Raw genomic sequence first — 24,670 nt, 5'->3', positions numbered from 1 at the left:
AGCGAATCAGCGCGGTGTGTGGGGGGCAGAAGTGACAGTGGTCTGCACTCCGTTCCATCATTCCCTGTTTTGGATTACTGGCATGACACTAACGCCATCCGATGTCAAGGAGACACATCGCATCCACACGCTGCTGTGTAGTTGGCAATAGTCGAGGTGGTTTGTTTCAATGCAACTTTTCTGCCGAACAGGTCAGACGAGAAGCAACGGAGTTCAACTGTTGCTAAATTAAGCTAGCGCATCCTGACTCCAGCTCTGTGCAGATGAGGTCGAGATCGTTATCGCAGCTTCTCTTCTCACTCACAAAAAAGCAAATTAATGTATTTTCTAAAAGTGATGAACCATTTCTTTCCCAGGAGATAGCACTCAAAAATCAAACCTCCTTAGGCACATTGCTATGATCACGTTTCAGTACTTCTTTTAAGTGCAAATCAATTATCAGGGGACTGTTTGCGACTTTAACCTCTGTATTAAAATTTAAAAATTGGCCATTGGCAAATGCCATGGAGGGAAAAAGAAAACCATAAATATGACTTGAATTTCAGTCCCCAGCCGAGGAACGTGCATTGACATTTGAGTGCAAATCTCTGTTAGAGAGCAACCCAGATAAGTACTAAATCACTTGTATTTAAATGTTCACCCACAAATCATATTCACCATCAGTGATTTGGCCATGCACAATGACTGGGTGAATTAAAACTCATGCAGCACTTCCCCAAGTTCCCATCAAAGTGTCAGACAGTCACACACAGAGGCAGACACTGTACTGTACCATATTGACTATAGATTTTATCATCATTTTCTCCTCGGCACCCGCCTCGCCTTCTCTTATCTTTACCACCGGTACCTCCATTACTCTGATGGCCTGTAAAAACCAACCAGCAGGAAGTGGATGTCAAACACTGGCATTTGAGAGGACAGCAAAAGAAAAAGCAGGGGAAGGACAGAGGCTCTAGAGAGAATGAGAAATAAAAAGAAGGCCAGGGACAAATTCATACACATTAACCCAACATGAGGGGGGAATGAGGATGGTGAGGTTTAGGGATGCAGAAAGGAGGAGGCGAGGAAGAGATGGGGCGAGGTCCGTGTCCTTGCAAAGTCTAAAAGACAGTGACTTCAAACAAATATGGAGCTTCAGAGGGGGTAGTCAGGGGAGGAGAAGAAATTTCTGTTAAAAATTAATATAAAACTTCAAAGCCCCTGGGAGGGCAGAGGAGAGAAGGAAAGAAGAGGACAGAAAAGGAGGAGGACAGGAAGAAATGGTGGGGGGGGCTCTTTCTGAGCATTGCATGAGCAGTGGCGGTGGGCGGTCAGGCAGGCAATCGGGAGCATTCTGATGGAGCTGTCGGCAGATGTCTTTGGATGTGGCTGCGCTGCAGATTGGCAGGGAGAAATAGATGATTTAAGCAGGAAGCCTTCAGAAGTGACAGGACTCAGGAGACCTGCGAAGGAAGTCATTCTAGCAGCACTTAGTCTGCTGCCACGCCTCCAAATCACCTTCACATGGTGCTACTCAAAGACACGGAACTGTGCTGCTCGCTGGAGAGGACGCAAATACGCACTGATAGACACATAAACATCCCCGTGGAACAGTCCACATGTTTTGACAAGATGTTATACAGTACGTTTCAACAGCCTGATCAGTTCCATTTTTGTTTTGTTAAAAGGTTTCTCTTGGTTCTGTAGTGAGCTCCGAGCTGAATTTGTGACATCTCTGTTCGCTTCATAAAAAGCTGGAAAAATTCTACAAAAATGTCAAGTCCCATGTCGTGTGAATCACACCCACAAAGAACTACAGATAGTGTAATTCTAATTGTTACAGAACCAAAGAATAGGTCATGGTTTTACATACAGTATACCAGCCTGTAAACCATAATCATTGTCTTTAAAAAAAGGCAAAATAGTTGAATGAATGATGGTCATAAGCTGAACTTATGATGTTCACTGACAATGTTGTTCAGTAGCAGATTCTATGATGACTGGAAATTACCTGTGTGTGTGTGTGTGTGATGATACAGTTCACACATAATCAGGAATTGTTAATTCATGTTTGCACAGGCTTGAATGATGGTAACAATGTGTAACTATTTCTACAAGGAACATGAAAATATGGGTGGTAGTCCCGTGAGAGCAGATGAGGCTTTTTCTTTTTGAAATCAAGCTAAAAACAGACTGTTTTAAGACCAATGTGTCAGCGTAAGAAAAATAATGAATTTCTTGAACATTAAGGCATGTAAACATTTCCTAACAGACCCTCAAAATATGAAAGATTAACTAAGAAATTTATAAATAATAATAATAAATAATATCCCCCTCTTGCAGACAGCATTGGTGAGCAGTCCTCAGAAAAAGAGACATTTTAACTTCTATAATTTCATGACAACTAGGCGACTCCATCTACTGAGGGAGCTTGAGGGGACCCGTCATTAGATTGTTGTGTCAAACGCCAGATTATGTTTCTTCTTGAGTATAGAAATGAAATTAAATCCCTCCCATGACCAGATAATAGAAGCCAACCCAGATGAGATTTCCATTTTTTTCGTGCCGTGTCAGTGTCCTGCCTGTAATTAGATCAAATAATCTCCTCATTCATCTGATTTCCTCCATGTCAGAGATTATAGGACAACTGAATGAGATCATTTTCTTTCTGCCTCTCACTTGTTAAGCACATACAAACACTTGATGAAAATCCCCCAGAGCTCAGTGGAGTTGTGTAGTGATCCGACAGCCTCTGTTGGGCTGATACAGCAGTCAGGGAGAGTGTGGCCGGGATGTAAACACACCAACCACAGCCAGCAGCTGTTCACAGAATCCACAAGCCACTCATTTCTATGCAGGAGCTACACTTTAATAATACTGTAGGCTGTGAAGGCTCTGCACACTGCCAAATATTACACCCAGACCGCTGTATTAGCATGCCTTATCTCTGCAGACAGGCAGGTGTGTGTGTGTGTGTGTGTGTGTGTGTGTGTGTGTGTGTGTGAGAGAGATTGGAGAAAAGTGTGTGCACTTCTCCCTTAAATGAACTCACTCGATGTATCTTGACAGTGTTACTAAATGAGGGGATAAATAAGTGTATAAATAAAATAAGTCTTCAAGTGCAGGAAAGTTTAAAGACAGAGGACTTTAGTATCAAGGTTGAATATGAGAGTTTGAACATTAATATATCTGAAAACAACAATTTGATTTGTAAAGATAATATGATGTATGTCTGTTAACTGGACACTTAACAAATAATCGAATATTGATAACACAAATGATAATTAACCAAAGGATCTCCTCATCCATGCCTGTACAGAAAGCATGAATGAAAGCACACTGAAGTGCCAACAAGGTAACTATTACTACTGACAGCAGAATTCAAGGTATGTCGCTAATCCTAACACCCGCCTGAATTCTTGCCTGGTTGTTCATTTCAGACCCTGTTGTTACATTTCTTTTTGTAAGTACGTTACAAATTTCAGATGAGTACAACTCGAATCATAGTGCTCCTGGAACACAAATCTTAACAGTATATCTCCCAATGTTCAGCATTTCCCCACTGGGGGAAAAAACCTTCAGCGCACAAATTATGGGGAAATTCTGGTAAAAAAAAAAAATGTAACAACTCTGAAGTCTGTTGACAGTGTAAACCCAGAAGCATCATCATCATCCTTGACAACTTTTTTTCACGGTGTCCTACTTATAAAACTAAGGACAGCAGTGATCTTGACCAGCTCAGATCTGCCAACAGAACAGAATCCAGCAGACCACAGTGGACCTTCAGCATTAATAGAGGACTGATGTACCTGCAGTGCTTTCACCAGCGCTCCATTTCTTCCTGCGTCTCCCACCAGAACAACTCTCGTCTCAACTTTTGGCAGCATATCTGAGAGAGATGAAGAACAACAGAGAGACAGAGTGAAGAAAGGGGAAATGAGACACACGCACACACGCACACACACACGCACACAGAAGAACTGGGAAAGAGAGATCAAGGAGAAGGTCGTCTCCAGGAGGTGATGTAAGTTTTTCCTCATTTTGACTGACAGCCTGGGGTTACAGCCAGACAGTACACCTACATCACTGATTAAGACCTTGCATAGAAATTGGGTTGGAGGATTGATACACAAGTAGTGGCACATGTTTCCTTCAATGGATAATAAGAGCTCATTTCAATTCCAACATAAAAAAGGAAGATATGGGACATCAGTGTATTTGGAAACGGCATATTGCTTCCAACCTATTAAAACATTATTAAGCTTTACAAATACATCCTCCTTATTTCATACAACACAGAAATCCATTTGGTTAACATTGTGAGGAGGAATGTTAAATTATAAAATGCAGGGTTCCACCTGCACACGTCTCTCAGAAACATCCATTATGTTTGTAGGTTTTCAACTGATGTACTGGTCAAACAGGCATCTAAGAAAGTGAAATTTCTCAGTAAAAACGTTTTATTGTGATGGAAGCACAGCAGTTAGTGGATTCACATGCAGGGCCGGAGTAGATCCATGAGAGTTTTGCACCACAAGTTTAACCTTGGTGAGCAATAACCTGCAAATCTGTAGATGGTAGCCATTAACTGCTTACTGTGTTGTAATTAGCTTGCCAGCAAAATTTGCAGCATTTCATCAACTATTTCTGTGCATACTCGCTGTGTCACCAAGCCTCTAGAACCAGATACTCATGAGGACACGCAGATTCATTTCACTGTGCACTTTTTTTGTGTGGGCTTATTTCTGCTATGTTGATTACTGTGCAAAAATAAACACTGTCATTTCTCACAATCTTTCGATCTTTTTGTTCCATCTTGTTATAAACTTCAAACCTGAACGGACACTTTATTTGTCAAATGATGAATTAAATTCTAAAAAGAGACAGTTATTCAGTGGGACAGGGCTCGATTGTCTAATAAGGTTACCTGGATGTACCTTCAGATATATCATATCTTGCCCTCTGCCACTGTGTATTACCAAGTGAATCAAAGAATGTAAACAGTCATGGCGAGCGACGTAATTAAAGGCCTGCTGGCAAAAGATACTTTCAGTGTTGCGGTGGCGATATAAATGCGTGACATGCAACGCTTGACTAGAAAGCAAGTAGTTCACAGCACACTTGATATGAAAACATAATCAGAAAAATCAATTTTCACCAAACTTTTTAATGTAAGCTTATTAATTCTAATTATCCCAACAACGCAACTCTTATCACTAAATGCGAGCTAATTGGTTTGACTTTGTCGATAAAACAGCTGTTTGAAATTAATTTTCAGTAAAATAGTGCAACAAAAATGATTCAATATTTTCCGGGCACAGCTAAGACCTTGTGAGTCAAAGGAGTGTCCTGTACTTATTAAGATTATTTTGTCAAATGTAAAATTTTGCAATTTCTCAAAACTTCTAATTCCTTTATTGTAATTACTGAATTTGTAGACAGCAGGTGTGCAGTTTTCAGTTATTATTGTCCCTCTTGGAATGAGCAGTGAACCCCAGGAAAATCACTTAAGGGCTCATTTGGCAATCCTGGATCAGAGACTGTATTAGTGTCCATTTAGATAAAACAAACTTAGCTGGTGTCAACACACACACACACACATGCATATAAGACGTGTAACTGCAGCCAAGATCCAGACCCATGACATGCCTCACATATTTGTTGTGCTGTACAATGGCAACACACAGCCCAAGTCTCAGTTTTAAAAATTGGAGCCTGTTCAGCGCTTCAATTTCTTTCTCCACAGTGTTTTTTTTTGAGAGTCGCTGTTGATAAGTCAAGAGCAACCACTATTTCAAATTACCGTAAATATTGCTACCACGCACACCCAGAGGAGAGACTCGGCACAGGTTTTCACACAGACCATGCAGGAGCTGTAATATAATAGCCCTGCAATAAATCCTACCTACTTTGATTCAGGTTAGAATTTTCAGTTTGTGTTTCAACTGTTTTGGAGAGGTGCTGATTCAACTTTAGGGCTGTTTTGGATGCTGTGGTTTATGTTTAACTGCACTGTGTGAGAGGCGTTCCTGATGTTTTGTCAAAGTCTTAGCAGGGTCATGTCAAGGATGCGTTTACAGTGCCACTGACTTTTCTCAGGTCTTACAGCCCTTTTTTCTTTACAGAATTTCAGATAATGTAGCACTGGTGTGTTTGTGCTGTTTGGATCAAACACATTTCCTTTCTGGACACAGAGAAGGGTTTGAACCACACTGACTTTTGACAGCACGTAAGGTATACCTGCAGCTTTTCTTTTTAAAACACCAGCAGTGGTTTGTTTCGGAGATTTATAAATACTTCAAGAAAAGGGGGTCGATCCCTTGCAGACTGACCTTCATCGTCACATCCCATGCCCAGAAATACATGGTCCTTGGTGGTTTCGGCGATCCTGGAATCACAGACCGAAGAATCCACCAACAGACTCCGAGCCGTCCCTAAAGTCAGTATGCTGCTGTCAGCCATGGCTGGAACTTAGTTTGGACAGTTTGGTGCCTCCCTATCAAAAGTTACAGGGGATGAATACAAGAGAGACACAGAGGGAGAACACAGTGGGGCAGAAAGGAGAGAAAAAAGGGAGGCAGGGTGACAACTGTCAAACTTTAGGCAAGACACACAACTTGGCATGACTTCAAACACAAGTACGGCCCAAGTCTGACAACTCAACTGGAGAGAAAGCAACACATTTGTGAGCCGCGATAACTTTGGTTCCACTAAACATGGTGCATACAAAGTTTATACTTCAACTTTAGATGTGTTTGGTTGTTTACAGCAGCAGAAACTTGTCAATGCAGATACATTGTGTAAGTCAAGAAATGTTCCATGGTGACAAAACATTAAAAGAAAGTGGCTAATATCAATACTGAAGGCTGAACCAGGTCCTGTTTTAGCCTTAAATACTGATATTAGCTACTTTTTTTAGCCACAACAGCGTCGTGATAGACTTTTTTCATACATAACAACACACTGATTAGATTAGATGGTTGATGAACATTAACACTTTACCTCTTTATTATATATCATAACGGCTAAAGCACTTAGGCCAACAGGACACTTAACGTGAAGAATACCTCCAACTGACGTTTACAGTTAACGTTAAGCTGCTTTAGCTCGGCAACAGAGGTTCGCTAACATTATGAGCTCGACTGTTGTTGTGCTTTACTCAAAGTTAAACAAACTTACCGACTCCTTCGGTGACTGCTACCTTAAACTAAAGAATATATCAGACAGTGGATCCAGAGCTAAACTGGGAACGGGACCAGTTAAATTTAATTCGCTCACTGGCTAACTTAGCTAGCTACCGAGCTAGCAATTTAACAAATACAATGTCGGATTCCTGGGAATTCCTCGTCGGTCCAAAACACTCTTCAAAAAATGCTTAACATCGCTCAAGTCTTTGTCTGGTATCAATGCATATTTCCCTCCAAAGCGTGAAAATAGTCCAAATATTCGAGATGTGGCTACTTTGGTTTGTTGACAGCTAACTACTTCATATTAATCCAGAGAAGGTGTCAGCCTACTGTTAGAGCTCAATTCAAAAAGCAAGGCACACAACGGAGCCGCGCGCTGATTGGGCGAGAGGGGCGGAAAGCCAGCGGCTTCCGTCCAGCGAGGACGCTGATTGGTCTGTTCATTCAAATCACGATGCGCACTGACATTACTTCCCAGAGCTGCAACATTCAGGTGCTGTCGGATATATTTCAGTAATCTCCGAGACTTTAGCTATTTCTGGCATGAAACAGTAAAAACAAAATTTTACTACATCAGCTGTATTGTCAGATGTATTGTTCCTCTGTAGTGAAAACACAGCAAGTGGGGTTTTGAAATATTGAAGTTAGATTGAATAGTTTACGAGGAGTACTTGAAGGCAACACAGATAAAGCCTAGGATAAGGCCGCTTGAACATTTACAGACTCTGAATGTTACATGCTACTGTAGGGAGGTCGACTACAGGACTTCTGTAACTATGATGAAGATGAGATGAGATGAAGCCAGATCAGATCAATAATATTCATATGGGAGCATGCCTATGTTTCCACAGCCCAATGTTCCCACATTGCTAAGATTTTTTTCAAAATTAGGCCCTATGTTCCCACATTTCCTTTTTCATATATTTGTATCAGATTTTATCCCCCTTTCTCCCAATGTGGTAGCCAATAACACCAACATATTATCCGATAACAATGGACTACAGATGGAATGTAGCTTCCTAATCCTAGCTAACCCTAACCCTAACACAAGAGCTAATTTTGAAAATCTCTAGAAATGTGGGAACAGAGGGCTGTGGGAACATAGGGATGACCCCATATTTTGCTGACCTTGAAAAATCAATAAAATATTTTAATATATTTGAGTAATAATGTATTCCAAGGCTACTGTACTGTGTGGTCGCTTTAATGTTGATTTGATATTTACATACTTCTGTTACTATCTGTTTCCATAATATTCCCATGAGGAGTTGTGGTGTCTCAAGTGCATATAATACCTGTGCTAATCTTTTATGTTATTCTAAAATATAACAGTGCACATACTCATTTCTATACTGATTGTTGAAATAAGCTACACGTTTTATTTTTTTTTTTGCTGGTGTTTACATGATTGTGGCATTCCAGCATTTAACAGACCTGTTTGTTTGCATATTAATTAATCTAGAAAGCTAAGACAGCATGTTGAATGTAGGGAACCAGACACTAGCTCACGAACCAGCTGGCCAGCGAGAGTTAGAGGACTGTCACAGGCAGAGAGTGTTCCTGTGTGTTGGAGTTTTTAGTTAAATACTTTCCAATTTTGCTTGCTTTTGCTGGTTTCTACAGTTTTACCAACCCCAGCTTTAACATCCTGACATCAATCAAAAAATCAAATCCTCTGACTAAACCTATGACTAAAATATAGTTCCTGTGTACCTGTTTACTTGTGCACACATAGCCTACTCATTGCACATGACGCTATTCTTCCACAAGGCTAAGAGAATGTATAGCTAATGCTGTTATCAAGCCAGCTCATCATACAAAAACAGCGGAGCCAGAATTTCCCAATAATGACATGGTAGCTTGACGGCAGTGGGTAAGCTACTTACAATAGCCATGTTCCTTGTTTACACTCAGTATGAGTTGGGTGTCCTCTTACACGTGAGTGAAACAAGGGGTGGTTCAGTATGATCAGCGACAACACCAATGTTCTGTAAATTGGTGTGGCACAGCTGCTCTGTTCTTGTTAGGTTTGGAGGGAGACCTGAAGGGAGGCGATGGGATAGTTTCAACATCTAGCTTTCTCTCGCTGGTTTCTCCAGCCTCAGCTTAATGTAAATAGCAGGGTTACACCTACAGATGTTTGTGTGTGCTACATGTCCCCAAAGATTGTCATATATAGCTAACCAAGTGGAGACATAATGTGTTTGTTACGCCAGCCTCACATATCCAATTTGAATAATGAGATCTAATCACATTGCGAGCAGAAATGAGATAACAAGACCGCTGTAATGTGGTCTTATTTCCAAAGCACCAACACTGTACCAAGCAAACTCTTTGTGATAACACGGCCCAGTCTGCTTTAACCTGATGCAGCCATAGATCTGTTTCACTAAGACAGCATGAGAGGACTTCATCCACATCACTCTAATTCAAGTTTAACACTCAGACCAAACCCTATCCTGACGTAGCTGCACGGTGATGCAACAACTTGCCGGAGTGACCTGAGTTTAGATAAATGCAGCTCATCTTCTTGTCCTTGTGAAGGTATCGGCTTCAACAACAGAAATACATCAAACTCTTACATGATACGCTCAAACACTCACAAAACGCATACACACTGGATGATGCAATCAGAGCGACAGTAGTTTAAAAGTTAAAAAGACAAGCAGACACACACACTGCGGCCCAAGGGTAGCAGCATGTGGTCTGGAGGACGGTGAAGACAATCACTTCCAGCAATTCCTTTGTTTTTTACTTCTTCTACTTTGACTTTTGAGAAGTCCTTAGTATTCTTGTCGCATTCCTGGGGCTGTCGGACCGCTCCTCCAGTCATCTTACTGACATACGCACACACAATCTCTGTCTGTCTCTCTGTATTCAGCCCTCAGGAGGCTCACTGTGTGGAACAAAGCTTTGTCAAGACCTTATCTTCGTTCTACCCAGCTTTGTCCTCTCCACACTTCCTCAAACCTTTATATTTCCAGCTCACTCCTCTGCTCTTTGACGCTCAGTCCACAAACAGACAAATATAAATACACACAATGGTAGAGGGAGGCTACAAGCACAGATATGAAACCAGTAGTATCAGATGAAAACCAGCCAAACCATCTATCTGTTGCACTCCCATCAGCTCTGTTAGGGTTATTTTGTACCTGTAATGTGCAAATGTATCTTTCATGCCAAAAAAGATTAGTTCACCCTCAGTCAGCCTTACATGTAAAGGCGGATAAGGTTTGTTACAGGTTTGTTTTTGTTGCTCCAGCCATCTCATGTCGTACCGGCATGCATCGTTACCGCGTGTATCCTGTGTTCCTTCAGGGTGTTGATTGCTATAGCTCCAATTTGGCAGATGAAGAGTAGTGGCAGGAAGCGAGGTACAGTGAGTAGCACACGCTCAACAAATGACACAGCAATGGCAGAATGATCTGAAGAGAAACAAGCTGTGCTTGTCATCATTGTTGCTTTTGATGTCTTCTGTGATCTTCACATTAATAATAGAAAACATTATCAAGTGCCAGTTAGTTACATTTACATTTACATTTACAAAATTTGTGATTTTGGGAAAGGCACGGTTGGCCCTTAATGACTTAGACCAATAACCTGAATCTGAATGATATGCAAATGATTGCACCTCAGTGCTGAATATCAATTTAGAGTGACAATTTTGGTCTACAGTATCTGTGCATCTATATTTTTATCATCTGTCTGTAAGGCTGAAATATTTTGATCTAAATCAGCCCGTGGTGCTGGTATCCATGCTCTGAACAACAGGGGAAGGCAAATGATCCAGACTCAAGCAGAAGTCCACTTGTCCTCACAGACCAAGCTATTACCAGTCCTCCTAAATGGTACTAAAGGAGTGTATATTTAAACTCTATGCTAGCTATCTTGCTATCTGTTGCTTCGGGGGATTAGCTCAATCACTTAATTTACAAAAGTTTACTCATAACTGTAAAAATCATGCCTCTTTGATGGAGCAGTTTATGAGAGTTGAAAACATGGATTAGCTAATAAACTACGATAGCTTCCTACATTTTGCAAGATTTACACAGGTCCCTCACTGTGCTGGGCCTTGAGGCAAATTTGTGGGGTAAATGGATCCATTTATAGGCACTTCTCTGGTCTTACCAACCACTTAAGTGCTGTGCAACACAAGCCATAATTAATCCATATGAACATCCATACAATGATGACAGTGGCAAGTGCATCATCACTGATGGAGGGAGGTCATGTCGGGAGGTCATGTCTTTGAGAACCTCAGCATGAACCCTCCCACTTATTTTAGCAAGCCCTTTAAGTTCAGCAAGATACAACTTAGTTGTGGTATTTCCCATTGTTTGCGTGTAAACTCTAGCAAAGGACTGCACATGGTAGGTAATCCCACTATCGTCAGCTACATGAATGAACGGTTGTAGTGGTACTAATGTTTCCACTCTTGTGTTGAACTCTAAGATTATGTTTTGGAGAAACTCTGAGGAACAATCATCTACAGTGAATGACTGTGAAAGAGCAGTCAATCTACAGTGTCATCTCCAGATATTTCACTGATTAGGAAAGCATTTAGAGTTTGATGCTGTGTTTCTGGACTATATCCATTTTCTTTTGTCGTCACAATATTCATGGATTTACTGCATGTATCAGTCATCCAGCTCCTGGCTAGCTCGCCAAATAGCACATGGCTCTGAATACCACAGGCATCCAGTTAGTTAGTTAATAACTGAATATTTCTATTAGCCTGGACTAAAATCAGAAGTTACCAGACTGGAAAAAGGCTTTTTGCAATATTTAATGACCACACAAGACAAAGAGTTATGCGAAGGTACTCTGTATTTTTTAGGAAAACAAACACAAATAAAAAGAAAATAGAAAGATGACCATGAGTTCAATATACAGATCAGTTCCACAAAGATACCTCAGGTTCAATTCAGCAGCCAGTTATTTCACTCTCTTTGAGATTCAACCACTGAGTTCCTTTTATTTACGTCTGTATGAATATATATCAAAAATAATAATAATAATAATAATAATAATAATAATAATAATAATAATAATAATAATAATAATAATAATAATAATAATAAATCTCAGTTCAAAAGTTTGATTCATTGTTAGATAGGTAATAATATTAAAGAAATACCTGGTTCAATATTATTACTTTCCAACCTTGTAAAGTACTTACTATATCAGCAATAGCAATATCATAACTGAAGCATTATAACTCATCATATCAGTAATATTAATACTCAGTCCATTCATTTAACCAGTGAGGTCAACAAGTCAGCCCTTCTGCCGGCACAGGAAATGTGTTTGAAGAATAAAATGGTAAAATTAAAGTCTGGGATTTGGGTCATGCGAGTGTTGCTGGCAGCTGAGTGTAAGAGTGATGCTGGCTTTGAGCAGTTATGATGTTTATCCTACCGCTACGGCAGGAAGAGGGGTGAGGTGACAGTTCTTAGCTCTGGGCTCCTCGACTCAGGGATCTTCAATCCAGGTATCTAAAGGTCTCATCTGGTTTAGCTTGCCATCAATCTCCAGCTCACGTCAACTCATGTTGTAAAACCTGGCCGATTTGGGAGTTCTGCTGTGTCGTTTGGCAGGTTTCAGTGGACTGGGCCTCTCACACACCACATCTACAAGTTCCTCTGCCTACAGTGTAACCCCAATGTCTGACTAGCGTGTGCTGTTTAGGTTGCCTGTGGTGCTTACCTGCGGACCATCCCTAGAGCCAAGCTAGTAAGTCCAAAAACCTCAAACATGCTTTAATGACTTCTATTATTCTACTTTGCGAATGTGTTCACTGCGTTTATGTTGGCAGTTTCCAGTTTTGCTTGTTAATATAAAAAGTAATATGGGTGGTATTACATTTCAGACAAATGTTATGTACTTTGATCAGATTATATACTGAACTGTATACAGTTGTTTTATATTAACATATTTTTCAGACAGACGGTGCAGGAAAATGAGCAAGTATAAGCATTCTGATACAAATGGCAGCCTTAACTCATCTCTGTGTCATTGTCTGAGGCCAGACAGACAATCTGCAGCATTTAAGACTTTATAACACACGTCTCCTCTCTTTAAATTACGGTTTCATCTGGGGGCAGTGGAAAGCAGATAAAAGAGTGCGCACCAGTCACAGACAGAGAGAATACATTATGCTTTAAGTCTAACATTAATAGCTTGCTCTCTTCCCCCTGATGGGGGAGCAGAGACCGGCTGTGAATGGTAATGATGCAGAGGCACCACTCCACCATACCTGAGGAACCATTGATCACTGACACAAGAACAGAAATACACCAGGGCTTTTCATGATGCCTGTATTTCATCACATATTTTAACCTACAGAAAAGCCATTCACACTTATCACCTTGAAAGCTTCTGCAGCAAAAACAGAGTAAAGATAGTCAGGTGATTTGTTTTTTTTCTTTTCTCCTATTTCTTTTCCTTTCACTGCTAAACTTAGAATAATTACATTCCTTTTTTCATACAGTCTTATATCTTAACAAAACAAGTTGCGACAACACGCAGAGAGAATCCTTCCCAGACAGCACAGACTCTAATAACATCTCGTTTTAACACCAATCTTTTCTTGACACAGGTCTAGTCTGGGAGATAGAGACACAGTGAGGTGTTGCAAAAAGATCACATCTTGTCCAAACTCACTGTGCTTTTCTCTCTCAGACTACAGCAGCCTGTAGGTTCAATCATCTCTGCAGAAGGAAGCAAAGAGATGATGTTTTTACACCACATCACTGTTAAAAGTGACTCACTTGTGTTGTCTTCTTGTTTGTGGGTCTACAGTGACAACAGATGCAGAGACAGTTGAGAAAGATGTAAAGAAATATAGTCATGATTATTATGAATATAGCATGATTGCAGCTTTGATGACTTCAAATAAGCATTTTCTAACTTTTGTCATGTGTGTTCAGGACCAATAATATTTTCATTACAAATAACAGTTTGCAACACTGCAAGGCAACAGTCCCCAGAAACGCTAATACACTGGTCTGTCTGCTGAATGTGGATCTGTGCTACCTTATCATTATTATACACAGAACCTGGGGATTGATAATGCTTGGTATATTTATAAATTGGACCCTAATCCTGGTTGATATTGGTTATAATAAAATTTTACTCTTCAAAGTAATGAAAATCTAGAAGATGAAGAGAAAAAGCTCATGTGGGTTTAATACAGTTTATATTTTAGATTCGGATGGATATAACTTTTTTGTTATATTTGTAGAAAATGTCTTTATATTCAGACAGTGAATGATAAATCAAATGCTCATCTAATCATCTCATTTGGCCCGGTAAAAAAAAAAAACTGAATAGGCCTCCTGTCAGTCTATGTATGAACCTGCCTGACTGCATTAACTCTGAAAGCATCTCGCTGGATACAAGCTCAAGCACAATCTATATGTTGAATTTGTGCACAATTCCATAATTTCAAGAGCATAGTTCACTAATTGTACATATAAAAAAAAATATGTAAAGTTTAACTGATGGGGTCTATATAAACCACCACTGCTCACATCAGTGAGAAGACTGACTGACTAACATCTTGGTAAAATCTAGTGGGATTATATTGGATTACTTTGCAGAACATAACGTTAAAACTGTGTCGTTCCTGCTGTGTAATCATGGGGAGCATTTCTCTTTCAACAGGACGCAACATGGTCTGAATTTAGTCTTATTTTAAATCTGGCACTTCTAGGAACCTAATGTTTGTCGTGCGTGCAAGAAAAAAAAGACAGACAGGTGACAAAATTCATATTGTAAATGCATATTATCACAATGAACTCATATGTACATTACAATGACGGATTGTACAATATACAGACTTGATACATTCTATAATAGAGTTAAATGGCAATTACATTGCAGCAGGATGCAGTACAGTATAAATATTTCCTTTACAAAGATACAATATGTGTCATTTAACATGGGATAAACAAAATATACAGCATGTTCAAGAGGAGTTTGTTTCTTTACAGTCAGACTTATAATAATGTATATGACCTTTCATAGAGTTTGGCCTTCTCTTACTGATTGCAACCCAGTTACAGTGTCAAAATATCTTTCTATCCATCATCCATCCATCCATTAATTTATCCATCTACTGCACCTGTCCATCCATCCATCCATCCATCCATCGTCCATCCATCCATCGTCCATCTAAGCCATTGATCTTTCGATAGCTTGAACTCCAACCTGTTACTTACTGCAGCTTTCTAACAGAGTAACTAACCTTTACATTATGATATGTTTCCAGTCATCAGGTGAATATTTAGCCTTCTGGATTTCTCTTTTCATTCCCCAGACATTACAGGTCATCTGTCATCTAAGCTCTTGTGAACAGGACATTTTTAGGCTCCTCCCTGTGTTGTGATGTGCCATGTTTACGTAAATCCAGCGGCGCTCATTCAGATTTTTGCGTGAATAGCTCATATAATTCAGTCTGTCAGTAGAAATGCAATTCAATGTTGAACAAAAAAAAACTCTGAAGGAGAATCATGTACAATAATACAGCAGTCAAACAGAAAATGGATCTTTGCCCCTCAAAATATGCAATATCAGACCAACACTGATGTTTATTTACATTTACCAAGATGTCCTCCCGGCTCTTTCCATGAATGGACATTGAATGCACAGAGCTATTTCCCTCTCTGAAAAGGTGAAACCTATACAGTCAAGATTAGGAAACAGCAGGCGCTGCTTACTAAAAAACACATTTCCCTGAAAAATCACTTGCAGCAAAAAGCCGAACAGTTCCCTGACTTTTCCCACAACATACTGTAGTTCACTCTCGTAAAAAAAAAAGGACATGAGTGCCATCTGTCAGAAGAAATGTTAATATCACGGGGAAAAAAGCATTTTTAACGTGGACTTGAAGAGATGGCACTGCTGAACTATTGTTTGGATACAGCAAACCCACACTCAGATCCTTAAAGGAATTTCAAGGAATACAATCAATTTGGTCTCTGATTCAGACTGTGTCTGCAATGCTGCTGGCAATGAGCGGCTATATTGATGTGGAGATGAATCAGCAGGATATGAAGTGATCTGTGTGCATGAATTAATACAATATTCTGAATATCCGTTTTAAAATATCTGTCTGTTGCCTGGATAGCATCTTAACTGAGTAGGTGAAGTGTTTATATGCACGCATATCAGAGACACAATGTCTGAATATAGATGGCAGCTGGCGTGCAGCAAAACAAAGTGTGAAATGTCCTCAAAAAGCTTGCAACGGAAAATCCCATTTTGTAGAGATGAGTCCAAGTAGCATAACATGTCACAGAGACAAATCTGTTTCCTGAACACCACCAGCCCATTCATCTAAAGAAGAGATGTGCCGCAGCAACGCTTTGATTTCCATCAGAAAGCTGCTGGCTTCTTCAGTCTGCTATTCTCTGCGCATGTAAAACGAATAAAGTGGAAAACACTTTATGATTGATTCGTTTCTCACATGCATTTTCTGCTGGAAAGTAATTTAGCTGTGATTAGCTGAGAAGGAAGATTCTTTAAGAATTACATTTTTTCATTTGATGGACCCTAAACATACAAAACTGTTTCTAAAGCTGCACCACTCTTACATTTCATATGGACAGTAAGTCAAATGACGCCATGTAACATGAAACTGCTCACTTGTAGTAACAAATCGGCAGCGAACTATCAGTCATATCTGCAACACCACTGGATATTTTTAGGGAGACTTCGGGCCATCTCCAGTCGGGTTTGTGGCTATAATGCTGGTTGTTTTTAACGAGACCTCGGCGTATCTCCAGCTGTGTTTGTATCCAAACATGATGTTTTCCAAATCCTAACCAAAGACATATTGTGCCTAAACCTAACCCCATCATAACCACAGTTTTGTCACAAGAGAACATTTTAAATTGAACCTAAAGAAACATGAAGTTTTAACTCATCTGTAGTTTTGCAATAATGTACCAGCATCGATTCGGGGCGACTGGGTTGTGGCACCAGAAGACACACAGACAATGTCGGCAACTACCTGGACTCAATACTGAAAATATACCCAGTTATTGACCAAAGTGGTTAATAATTGTCTGACATAATTCAGCTCACCAGAAACACGACCCACAAGGAACTGAAAAAAAAAGCTGTCTCTCAAGACTGTGAGAGTTCACTGAAGGAGCATGGGAGGATCTCTAAACAATCAGATATACAGAAGTTCCTGTACAAATCAGCATAATTTTAAAACTTTTGTTCCTGATAGAGTGAACCAAATGTAAAATAAGTATTTTTTCTCCTCCAGTGCACAGAGAGGAACGGCTGGGTTATAAATTCAAATATGGAAAGGAGATATCTCTCAACCTCTTACAGCAATTTATACAGATAATTTGCGAGTCTACAGGGTGTGAGAGGGGGCACGCTGAGATAATATATCTGATGTAACGTAATGACATTATGTGGGTGCTCTACCAGGACGAGGAAAGGCAAAGCAGGACAACTTCTCTGCTCTGTGGAGACTGCAGCTACTGTGAAGTGTCTGTTCTGAACCTGAAAAGTTGAAGCAGCTGAAGCAGAACCTGGTCTGACAGAATTTTCCTTCTGCGCAGCGTAGCAGCAAAACAGGGCACCTCGCCAAGGCCCAGCTCACAACCAGCACATGGAATTCATCTCTTTTCCCTAAGGTTATCCAAGTCAGAGAAGGGATTTGAGTTTTTCAGGTATCCAGCCCAAAGTATGAAATCTGAATTCAACTGAATTTCAACTTTGGATAGAAAAAGTTCAGTGTCCACATCCTTCAGTCCTCCACAGACGACAGCTTCGACAGCTTCGACAGCTTCCTTGAATTAAAAGTCTTTTTATGGCTTTTCCCACTGTGGCATCCGAGCATGTTAAGGTTCCAGCTCTTTCCAGGGGCTCCATGGAAAAGCATCAATGTTTCAGACATGAAAAACTACAGTTGTAAAACATTAGCAGGCCATATTTGTAGTATGAAGAACTACGAGTAGAAAACTATTCGGTGTTGATATCGAAAGTCAAGCTTAGGAAATTACAGTTGAAAAACCACTGTTCTCAGGCTCGTTTGTGATCCAACACAAGTGTTGTGTAGTCCAACGTTTTGAACTACAACAGTCAGCCATGTTTATCTGCTGTCCTGAGAAACCTCTCCCCAAGTACTGGCTTCAGTTTCGTCCGAGTCAGAGAGTGCTGCTGTACACAGATCACTGAAGATATCTGGAAAAAAAAACAGTGAGACAGATACAAGTCAGAGTCACATTTGAAAACAATTTGGTAACTTGTGATGTAATAAACAGAACAAGCGTGGGGACATGTGGACAAACTGTGGCATTCAAACACAGTGCTTAAGAAGAGGGATGCACAGCCCGGACTGCAGTGCCAATAAAACATCACACAACGCAGCTTTAATAGGAGTGTAAAACAGGGGGACATAATAGTCAGGCGTTCAATATCTGCAACGATATCAGCCAGTGGAGTGCATAAAGAATTATAGGGAAGGCAGACATGAGCAATCAATGCAGACAGGTGGAGAGGGCTTTTTGTAAATGGGCTCCACTTAACCAAAATATTGAAGGTCAGCTGCTAGAGCGTGGAGTTCTGTCCTCCTCAAATATGAAAAAAAAAAATAAATAAATAAATAACAACTCAGATTCAAAAGGGGAACGAGATTAAAGGAGGAATAAAAGAGGGCAAGTGAGGAGAAGGGAGGGATAGCTGTTGTTGAAGAGGGGGCGGACAGAGCTCCATAACAAAACAAGCAAGGCCGCGACAAACACTTCAAGGGCCAGCCTTCAAGTCGGCATGAAAGGGAGGAGATGGTGGAGAGATGGATGGAGGATGGAGGGGACAGTGAAGCGAGAGAAGAGAGAGAGAGAGAGAGAAGAAGAAGAAGAAGAAGGGCAAACAGCCCAGAAGTGGCTGTCCTGGGAGAAGACGTACTTTGTGGCACCAAGCTGTGATGTTATCCACACAGTTTTGTTACGTCCAATCAGTGTTCAGGTTCATGTTCGATATGAGGGGCGGATTTGTGTATGTGGAGCTCTAAGTTTATGAAAGAGTAACTGGTTCGTATTAGTATTTTATCGCCACCGTCATTTCCTGTTTTTAAAGCTACTTTTTAATGAGAAGGTCACTGTCGCTCAACTCGATGATTTAATGAGTAACTAAGCTTTAAATCCTGTCATGTTTCAACATATTACAAAAACTACGTCACATCGTATTTTCTTCATCGTACCTTCTGGAGGAATAAACACTCAGTCAGATCCGGTTCTGCTCTGATCCGGAACAGATATTACTTTTTAATTTTTGGATTTATCTCCACTCCTGTTTATCAGCCTGACTGCAGCAGCAAACTGTGGAGATTACCTCCATTCTGCTGACTGCTGACCGGAGCTGGAGGGGAAATTAACTTTAACTCATGAACATGAACTTACAGAGAGGAGTTGTGGAAAAAGCAAAGAGAGAACCGGAGTCTCTGGTGAGTGCTGAGCTGAGTTAGAGGTTGACCTGGATTTAAGCACAGCACCCGTTTCTCACCAGCTTTACGTTTACCTCACAGTGAAGTTCTCTGCTTTGTCGGTGAAGGCCACTGATGATGAATGTGACTCGAACAAATGTTCACAGGCAAGGTGAAGTTTAATTCATGGTACGTTTAGTCTCATTTGCCGACTTCCTTCCTCTCTCTGTCTCACTTGTGGAAGTTACAGCACAGGCGAGCAAATGAAGTGCTGTTAACCTGAGTTAACTAGTGTACTTTTCAATCTAGTCTCTGGACTATTACTTTAATTTAATAGGTTTCATTTTTCCCACTAAGTTACTGGGTAATCAGTAAAGTTTTCCCAGAGTATTTTAAATACTATGATACCGATGAGCCAAAGCCACCTTTGCCATGCAGAAGGAGCCAGTGAGGCACGAATCAGAGCTTTATTGTGGCAGTTGGAAACCAAACACTGCTATAGTTTCCAAATTCATTTAAAAACAGATCCAGAATCCAGGTCAAGTCACTGCCAAATGTTTTGTAGTCTTTCCTGAAAACAAAATGTTTGGTAAAAGTTCAGTAATTGGATGTTTCTCACAGCTCCCTGGGAGTCGTAATGCTTCTGTCCTTCTGTTTAATATATTACACCAGTTTTATGCTGATGATTAAAGCAGGAGGATTAATTCCTTCTGACGAAAAGTTGTTGTTTCTTTCACTTTTAGAGCTCTGGATGGCCCCAGTCCTCCCAATTTGTTATTCCACAGGGCTCCTCGATATAACAGAAATTAATTTTTGAGCACACATTTTTTCAGGATTGAGCAAACAAGACACATAAACAATAAATCATGGCCTCAAAATCTTTTTTTTTCTTCCTACGCTCACTCCTAGCATGTAAAATAGAGAGAGAGGAAGAAAGAGGAGAAATGTGAAGAGTGTAGTCGAGGCAATGTGCTGCAGTCAGTGACATCATGCTCTGATTATTCAACGCAGCAAGCCAAAGCTCCTCCATCCAGCCTGAACCCTATCCAACACTGCCTCGCTCTCCCCAGAGCAGCGGCACACCCGAGCCCACCCGATCCTACTGGACCAGCTGCCATGTGAGGGAGTGAGGAGGGGGATGTCGAGGAGGAGATGGAGGAGAAGGTGGCTGAGTGAGTGAGCGTGTTACAGCAAAGCTGCTGGTGGTTAGAAAGAAACAGCAGTGATGTTACTTAATGAGTGACCTCCTTCAGATGCTGTTTGCAGTATACTGGACGGGACCAGCCCCGTCTCTTCTGTTAAAAGGTTCTTGACTAGCCTAGAACATGAAACACAATGCAGGGGAAGGTCTTCACTGGCTCACAGCAGGAAAATAAACACAGTATACTTCATTTTTCAGATCCTACAGTGCCCTTGTTTCCTAGAAAGTAATTGCCATGTGAGAAAATTTTACAGAATATTGAAGAAAAACATCACACTGGATAATAACACAAGAAGTTACAGAAGCAAGAAATGTGGACAAATTATCCAATTAGTCAAAACCCAAAGACCACATAGATCGTCTGTGCAACAGCTTAGTATGACCTTCGTTTATGCTTCTTATTAGGTGATGACCTCTTGTGGCTGTAGTGAATATAACAGCAGCAAAGGAGGAAGTCATGTGAAGTTGTGTAAGAAGCAACAAAGTGTGCAGGAAGGTGGACGGTTGGGTCAAAACAAGCACAGAACTTTGACCCAGGACATGGCTGTTCATGTGCCGGCTGCATATTTCAAATTCAGTGTAAGCACACAGTAGATCACATAAAATAAACACATTTTCTTTGCACTGCCTTCAGCTGCATATGTGTCAACAAAGATGAGCAACGTGTCACATTCTTTTTTGGGTTTGCACACAGCCTCCAAACTTTTTTGGGATTTGGATGTTGTAAACATCATTCTAAGTGCCCCTACGGACATCAAGTTATAGTTACAGTTATAAAAGAGTTAATAAAACTGAGGAAGTCCAAAATTGTCGACCTCCGCGGTGTACACCTGCCTCTCTGCTGTGAGGTCAAAGGAAGGTCAGGACTTTATGGAACAGATTATATTTAATGTTCTGGCAAAGTCTCAATGAAAACACTACAGGTATGCAACAGAACAGAGAAGCTCTGATGTCACTGCTCTCTAGAAACCGGCTGTGCTAACAGAATAACCTCGAGAGGAAGGACACTGAAACAGAGAGTGTATTTCTTCATGGTTTGTGTGACAGAGTAAACGCTGGTGCACTGGAAGTCTCACGTTTCCTGAAACAAGAAAAGAGAAATGCATGTGTGACTGTTTTAGACGGCTTTAATTGAGGCTTAATGTCAGCGATTTGTCAGTTAGATGCTGAGCAACGTCTTACTGAGGAGCATAATTGGTTTTGCAGAGCTTTGTTCCAGACCACACATTCAGAAAGAGAGAGAGGGATGTTTCACAGAGCTGGAATCGGGCCAACTCACTGAAAGTCTGAGAGACGGTTATTGATGAAGCATTTGAACAGATGTCCTCACCTTTGAAAATATTTTGGGGTGGATCATTTGTCTGAGAGGAAAGAACTGGATAATAACCCAACAAACCTGAGCTGGCTCTTGGGACTTAAACCCAGTTTGACAGAGAGAAAGTGTTTATGGTTTAAAGTCCGTTGCGGCTGTAACCACACACCTGACAGTGATGTCACAGTGTCCTTGACTGAACCTGTACATCGTCGCAGCAAGGTGAGACCAGGTTAAACCACCGAAGTTAAGGAGAAACAACATTTTCAGCTGATTTTAAGCTGTTCAATGTTTAAAATATCTGACATATGGAGAAGGATGAAATCTGAATATAAAGGATTCTTGAGAGTCACAAAGATGCACTCATTAAACAACTGACGAGTTCAATTTTTTTTTTAAAAAGGAGCTCAAAGAAACTTTCCTTTTGTGCTGATTCTGGCGCCCCCTGTGGACAAAAGGTATATTACCCTCACTGACTCTTCTGATAAAGATGATGATCTGAGTAGAATTATTTTTTCAGAAGCCTTCACTCAGTCACACAGTGTGTCAACACCTCGAGCACCAACACATCCACTAACTTTCATTACAGACATTAATGCACAGTGTTTAATCACCTTTACATATCATCATGCACTGTCACTGTCAATCTGAACCCTGCACGCTGGACATACTGTATATAAACGCGTATACAGCATAATGTACATACCCCATCCAGCGTATTTATCCAGCATTCATTCTTTCTTTCTGTTTGCAACAAACACAACAGGTGACAGGCTGCTCAGTGGACACTGGAGACGTACGCTGGAGATAAGCTCCTTGTTTTTGTACACATACTTGGCCAGTAGGTTTAATCTACTTAGTTTATACAATTTATAATAAAATACATCAAGTGAAACTCCTGCAAAGTTGTTACTTTCCGATTTTTCTATGTAAAGGTCATACTACCATCTGCGCCGAACGTTGGCACCGAACAGGCGCCGTGACCTGATGAATCTTCTAACAAGAACATAATTCTCAGACGGCCGTGGTTTCATCTCTTTACTTTGTCAGCAGCAACAGCAACTGGCTCAGACTGGAATGAGCTCCGTCCAACTCTGTGATCAGTCATGATTCCCAAATCATAACCAGAATCTGCCTCTTTCTCCAGCTGAGCCACTGGCACGCCTCGACTCCTCTACAGTCGACTTTGAGGACAAAAAGGAAGTTGCCGCGTCTCTGGCGTTAAACATCAGAGTGAAGTAGCTCCCTCTTTATTCTGCTCAAACTGTGACTTAGTGTTGACAGGATGTGGTTGGATGTGTTCTCAGCCCTTATACAAATATACCACACAGTGCCAACAGCAAGCCCACAGGGAGCCGGGACAGGGAGGCAGGGTGTGTGTGTGTGTGTGTCTGTGTGTGTGTGTGTGTGTTGTGGGTGTGAAATGAAAGCCTAAATCTGGAAACACACTCTTGGGAGGGCTACATTAGCAGGCATATTACTGCTTGTGTTGGGATAAGTGACTATCAGCAGTGCACAAACACACATAAGTCCAGAAGCGTGCAAAGAAATCCACACATATGCACAAAAACACACCCATGAAACACACACACGGCTCATCAGTCGCACTCTGGAAAGTTCCACAGCCGCACATTAACTTTGATCCACCAAAAAAAAAAAAAGGGGGCAAAAGAATAAAGGCAGAACTTATGAATTCTTCATTTTCCTCAAGTGAGGAGAGACAAGCGTGAGTGAGTGAGACCTTTTAGCAGCAAAAACCCATAGATGTAGACGACAGGAGACGGTTTTAAGGGCTGAAATATGCATGAGCTGATGAAAAATGAGCATATTCAAAGCAAGTCGAGCTTTTATCTAACGGAGTATTAGTCACTTCCAAATGCAGAGAGCTTGCATGAGACCAAAACACTCTTCCAGCGGTTGATTCCAGCGGCAGTGGCCTCTGTTCCGAGCAGGATGGATGGCGGCGGTGCGGTGAATGAAACCGAGATTTATTATTCATCTATAGCTATTGTGTTTTCAGCCGCCTCCTTCTGATTTGGCAAAAGACCATTAGTCACACATTTTGTTGCTGTATCTCCCACTGGTTCATCAGGGTAATGTTATAGTGAATGAAATTTTAATTCCAAACGAGCCACACTGAGCCTTTAATCCTCGTACAGGGAGAGCAGGGCAGCAGAGGAGCAGCTGTTGAACTAGTCTCATTTCCTTTCTCAGACTCGGCTCATTCATTCATTCATTAATCAAAGCCAAGACAGACTTTTAACCAGGGAAGTCATGGTATGGGTAATGATCACGGATAGCGGCGGGGGGAAGTGGAAAAAAGGCTTTCCTTATGCAGAGCGACATCATGCCATCAACACTGATACAGCCTAACACAACAGCCCTGCATCAAACGCGGCCTTTCTCCGGCTTAATGTTCGATTTTTCTTGATACTCTGTCAGAGAGGATGGATCCGACTCAATATGTGCGGCTCAAGTTTATGGTGCTGTTGTATTGCACTGCGTTATGTCGTGAGGTCCAGCCATCCATTCTCCAGATCCAT

The 24,670-nt window shown here is 40.9% G+C and overlaps 2 protein-coding genes across 13 annotated transcripts in view; both read right to left on the bottom strand.

Moving 5' to 3' along the window:
• ect2 (epithelial cell transforming 2) overlaps positions 1 to 7,556 on the bottom strand; it is a 36,481-nt gene extending 28,925 nt beyond the window's left edge. For 2 of the 6 annotated variants that reach the window (XM_037115018.1, XM_037115020.1), the window contains exons 1-4: positions 7,159 to 7,556; positions 6,312 to 6,475; positions 3,789 to 3,868; positions 773 to 865 (exon numbers count right to left, since the gene is read on the bottom strand). In XM_037115018.1, coding sequence (XP_036970913.1) covers positions 773 to 865; positions 3,789 to 3,868; positions 6,312 to 6,441 — 303 coding nt within the window. In that variant the 5' untranslated portion in view covers positions 6,442 to 6,475; positions 7,159 to 7,556. The remainder of the gene's footprint in view (positions 1 to 772; positions 866 to 3,788; positions 3,869 to 6,311; positions 6,476 to 7,158) is intronic. The other 4 variants (XM_037115017.1, XM_037115021.1, XM_037115019.1 and 1 more) reach the window with 4 other exon arrangements.
• Positions 7,557 to 14,933: 7,377 nt separating this feature from the next.
• Positions 14,934 to 24,670, bottom strand: part of mcf2l2 (MCF.2 cell line derived transforming sequence-like 2) — a 99,424-nt gene continuing 89,687 nt past the window's right edge. For 6 of the 7 annotated variants that reach the window (XM_037114318.1, XM_037114319.1, XM_037114323.1 and 3 more), the window contains 2 exons: positions 20,859 to 20,932; positions 14,934 to 18,374 (listed from right to left, as the gene is read on the bottom strand). In XM_037114318.1, the coding sequence (XP_036970213.1) occupies positions 18,283 to 18,374; positions 20,859 to 20,932 (166 nt within the window). In that variant the 3' untranslated portion in view covers positions 14,934 to 18,282. The remainder of the gene's footprint in view (positions 18,375 to 20,858; positions 20,933 to 24,670) is intronic. The other variant, XM_037114322.1, reaches the window with a different exon arrangement.

Source organism: Acanthopagrus latus, chromosome 11 (genome assembly GCF_904848185.1).
Source record: "Acanthopagrus latus isolate v.2019 chromosome 11, fAcaLat1.1, whole genome shotgun sequence".
In the NCBI taxonomy this organism is placed as follows: Eukaryota; Metazoa; Chordata; class Actinopteri; order Spariformes; family Sparidae; genus Acanthopagrus; species Acanthopagrus latus.
Note: the sequence above shows the minus strand (reverse complement) of the source record. Positions and strands in the feature narration are given on the sequence as shown.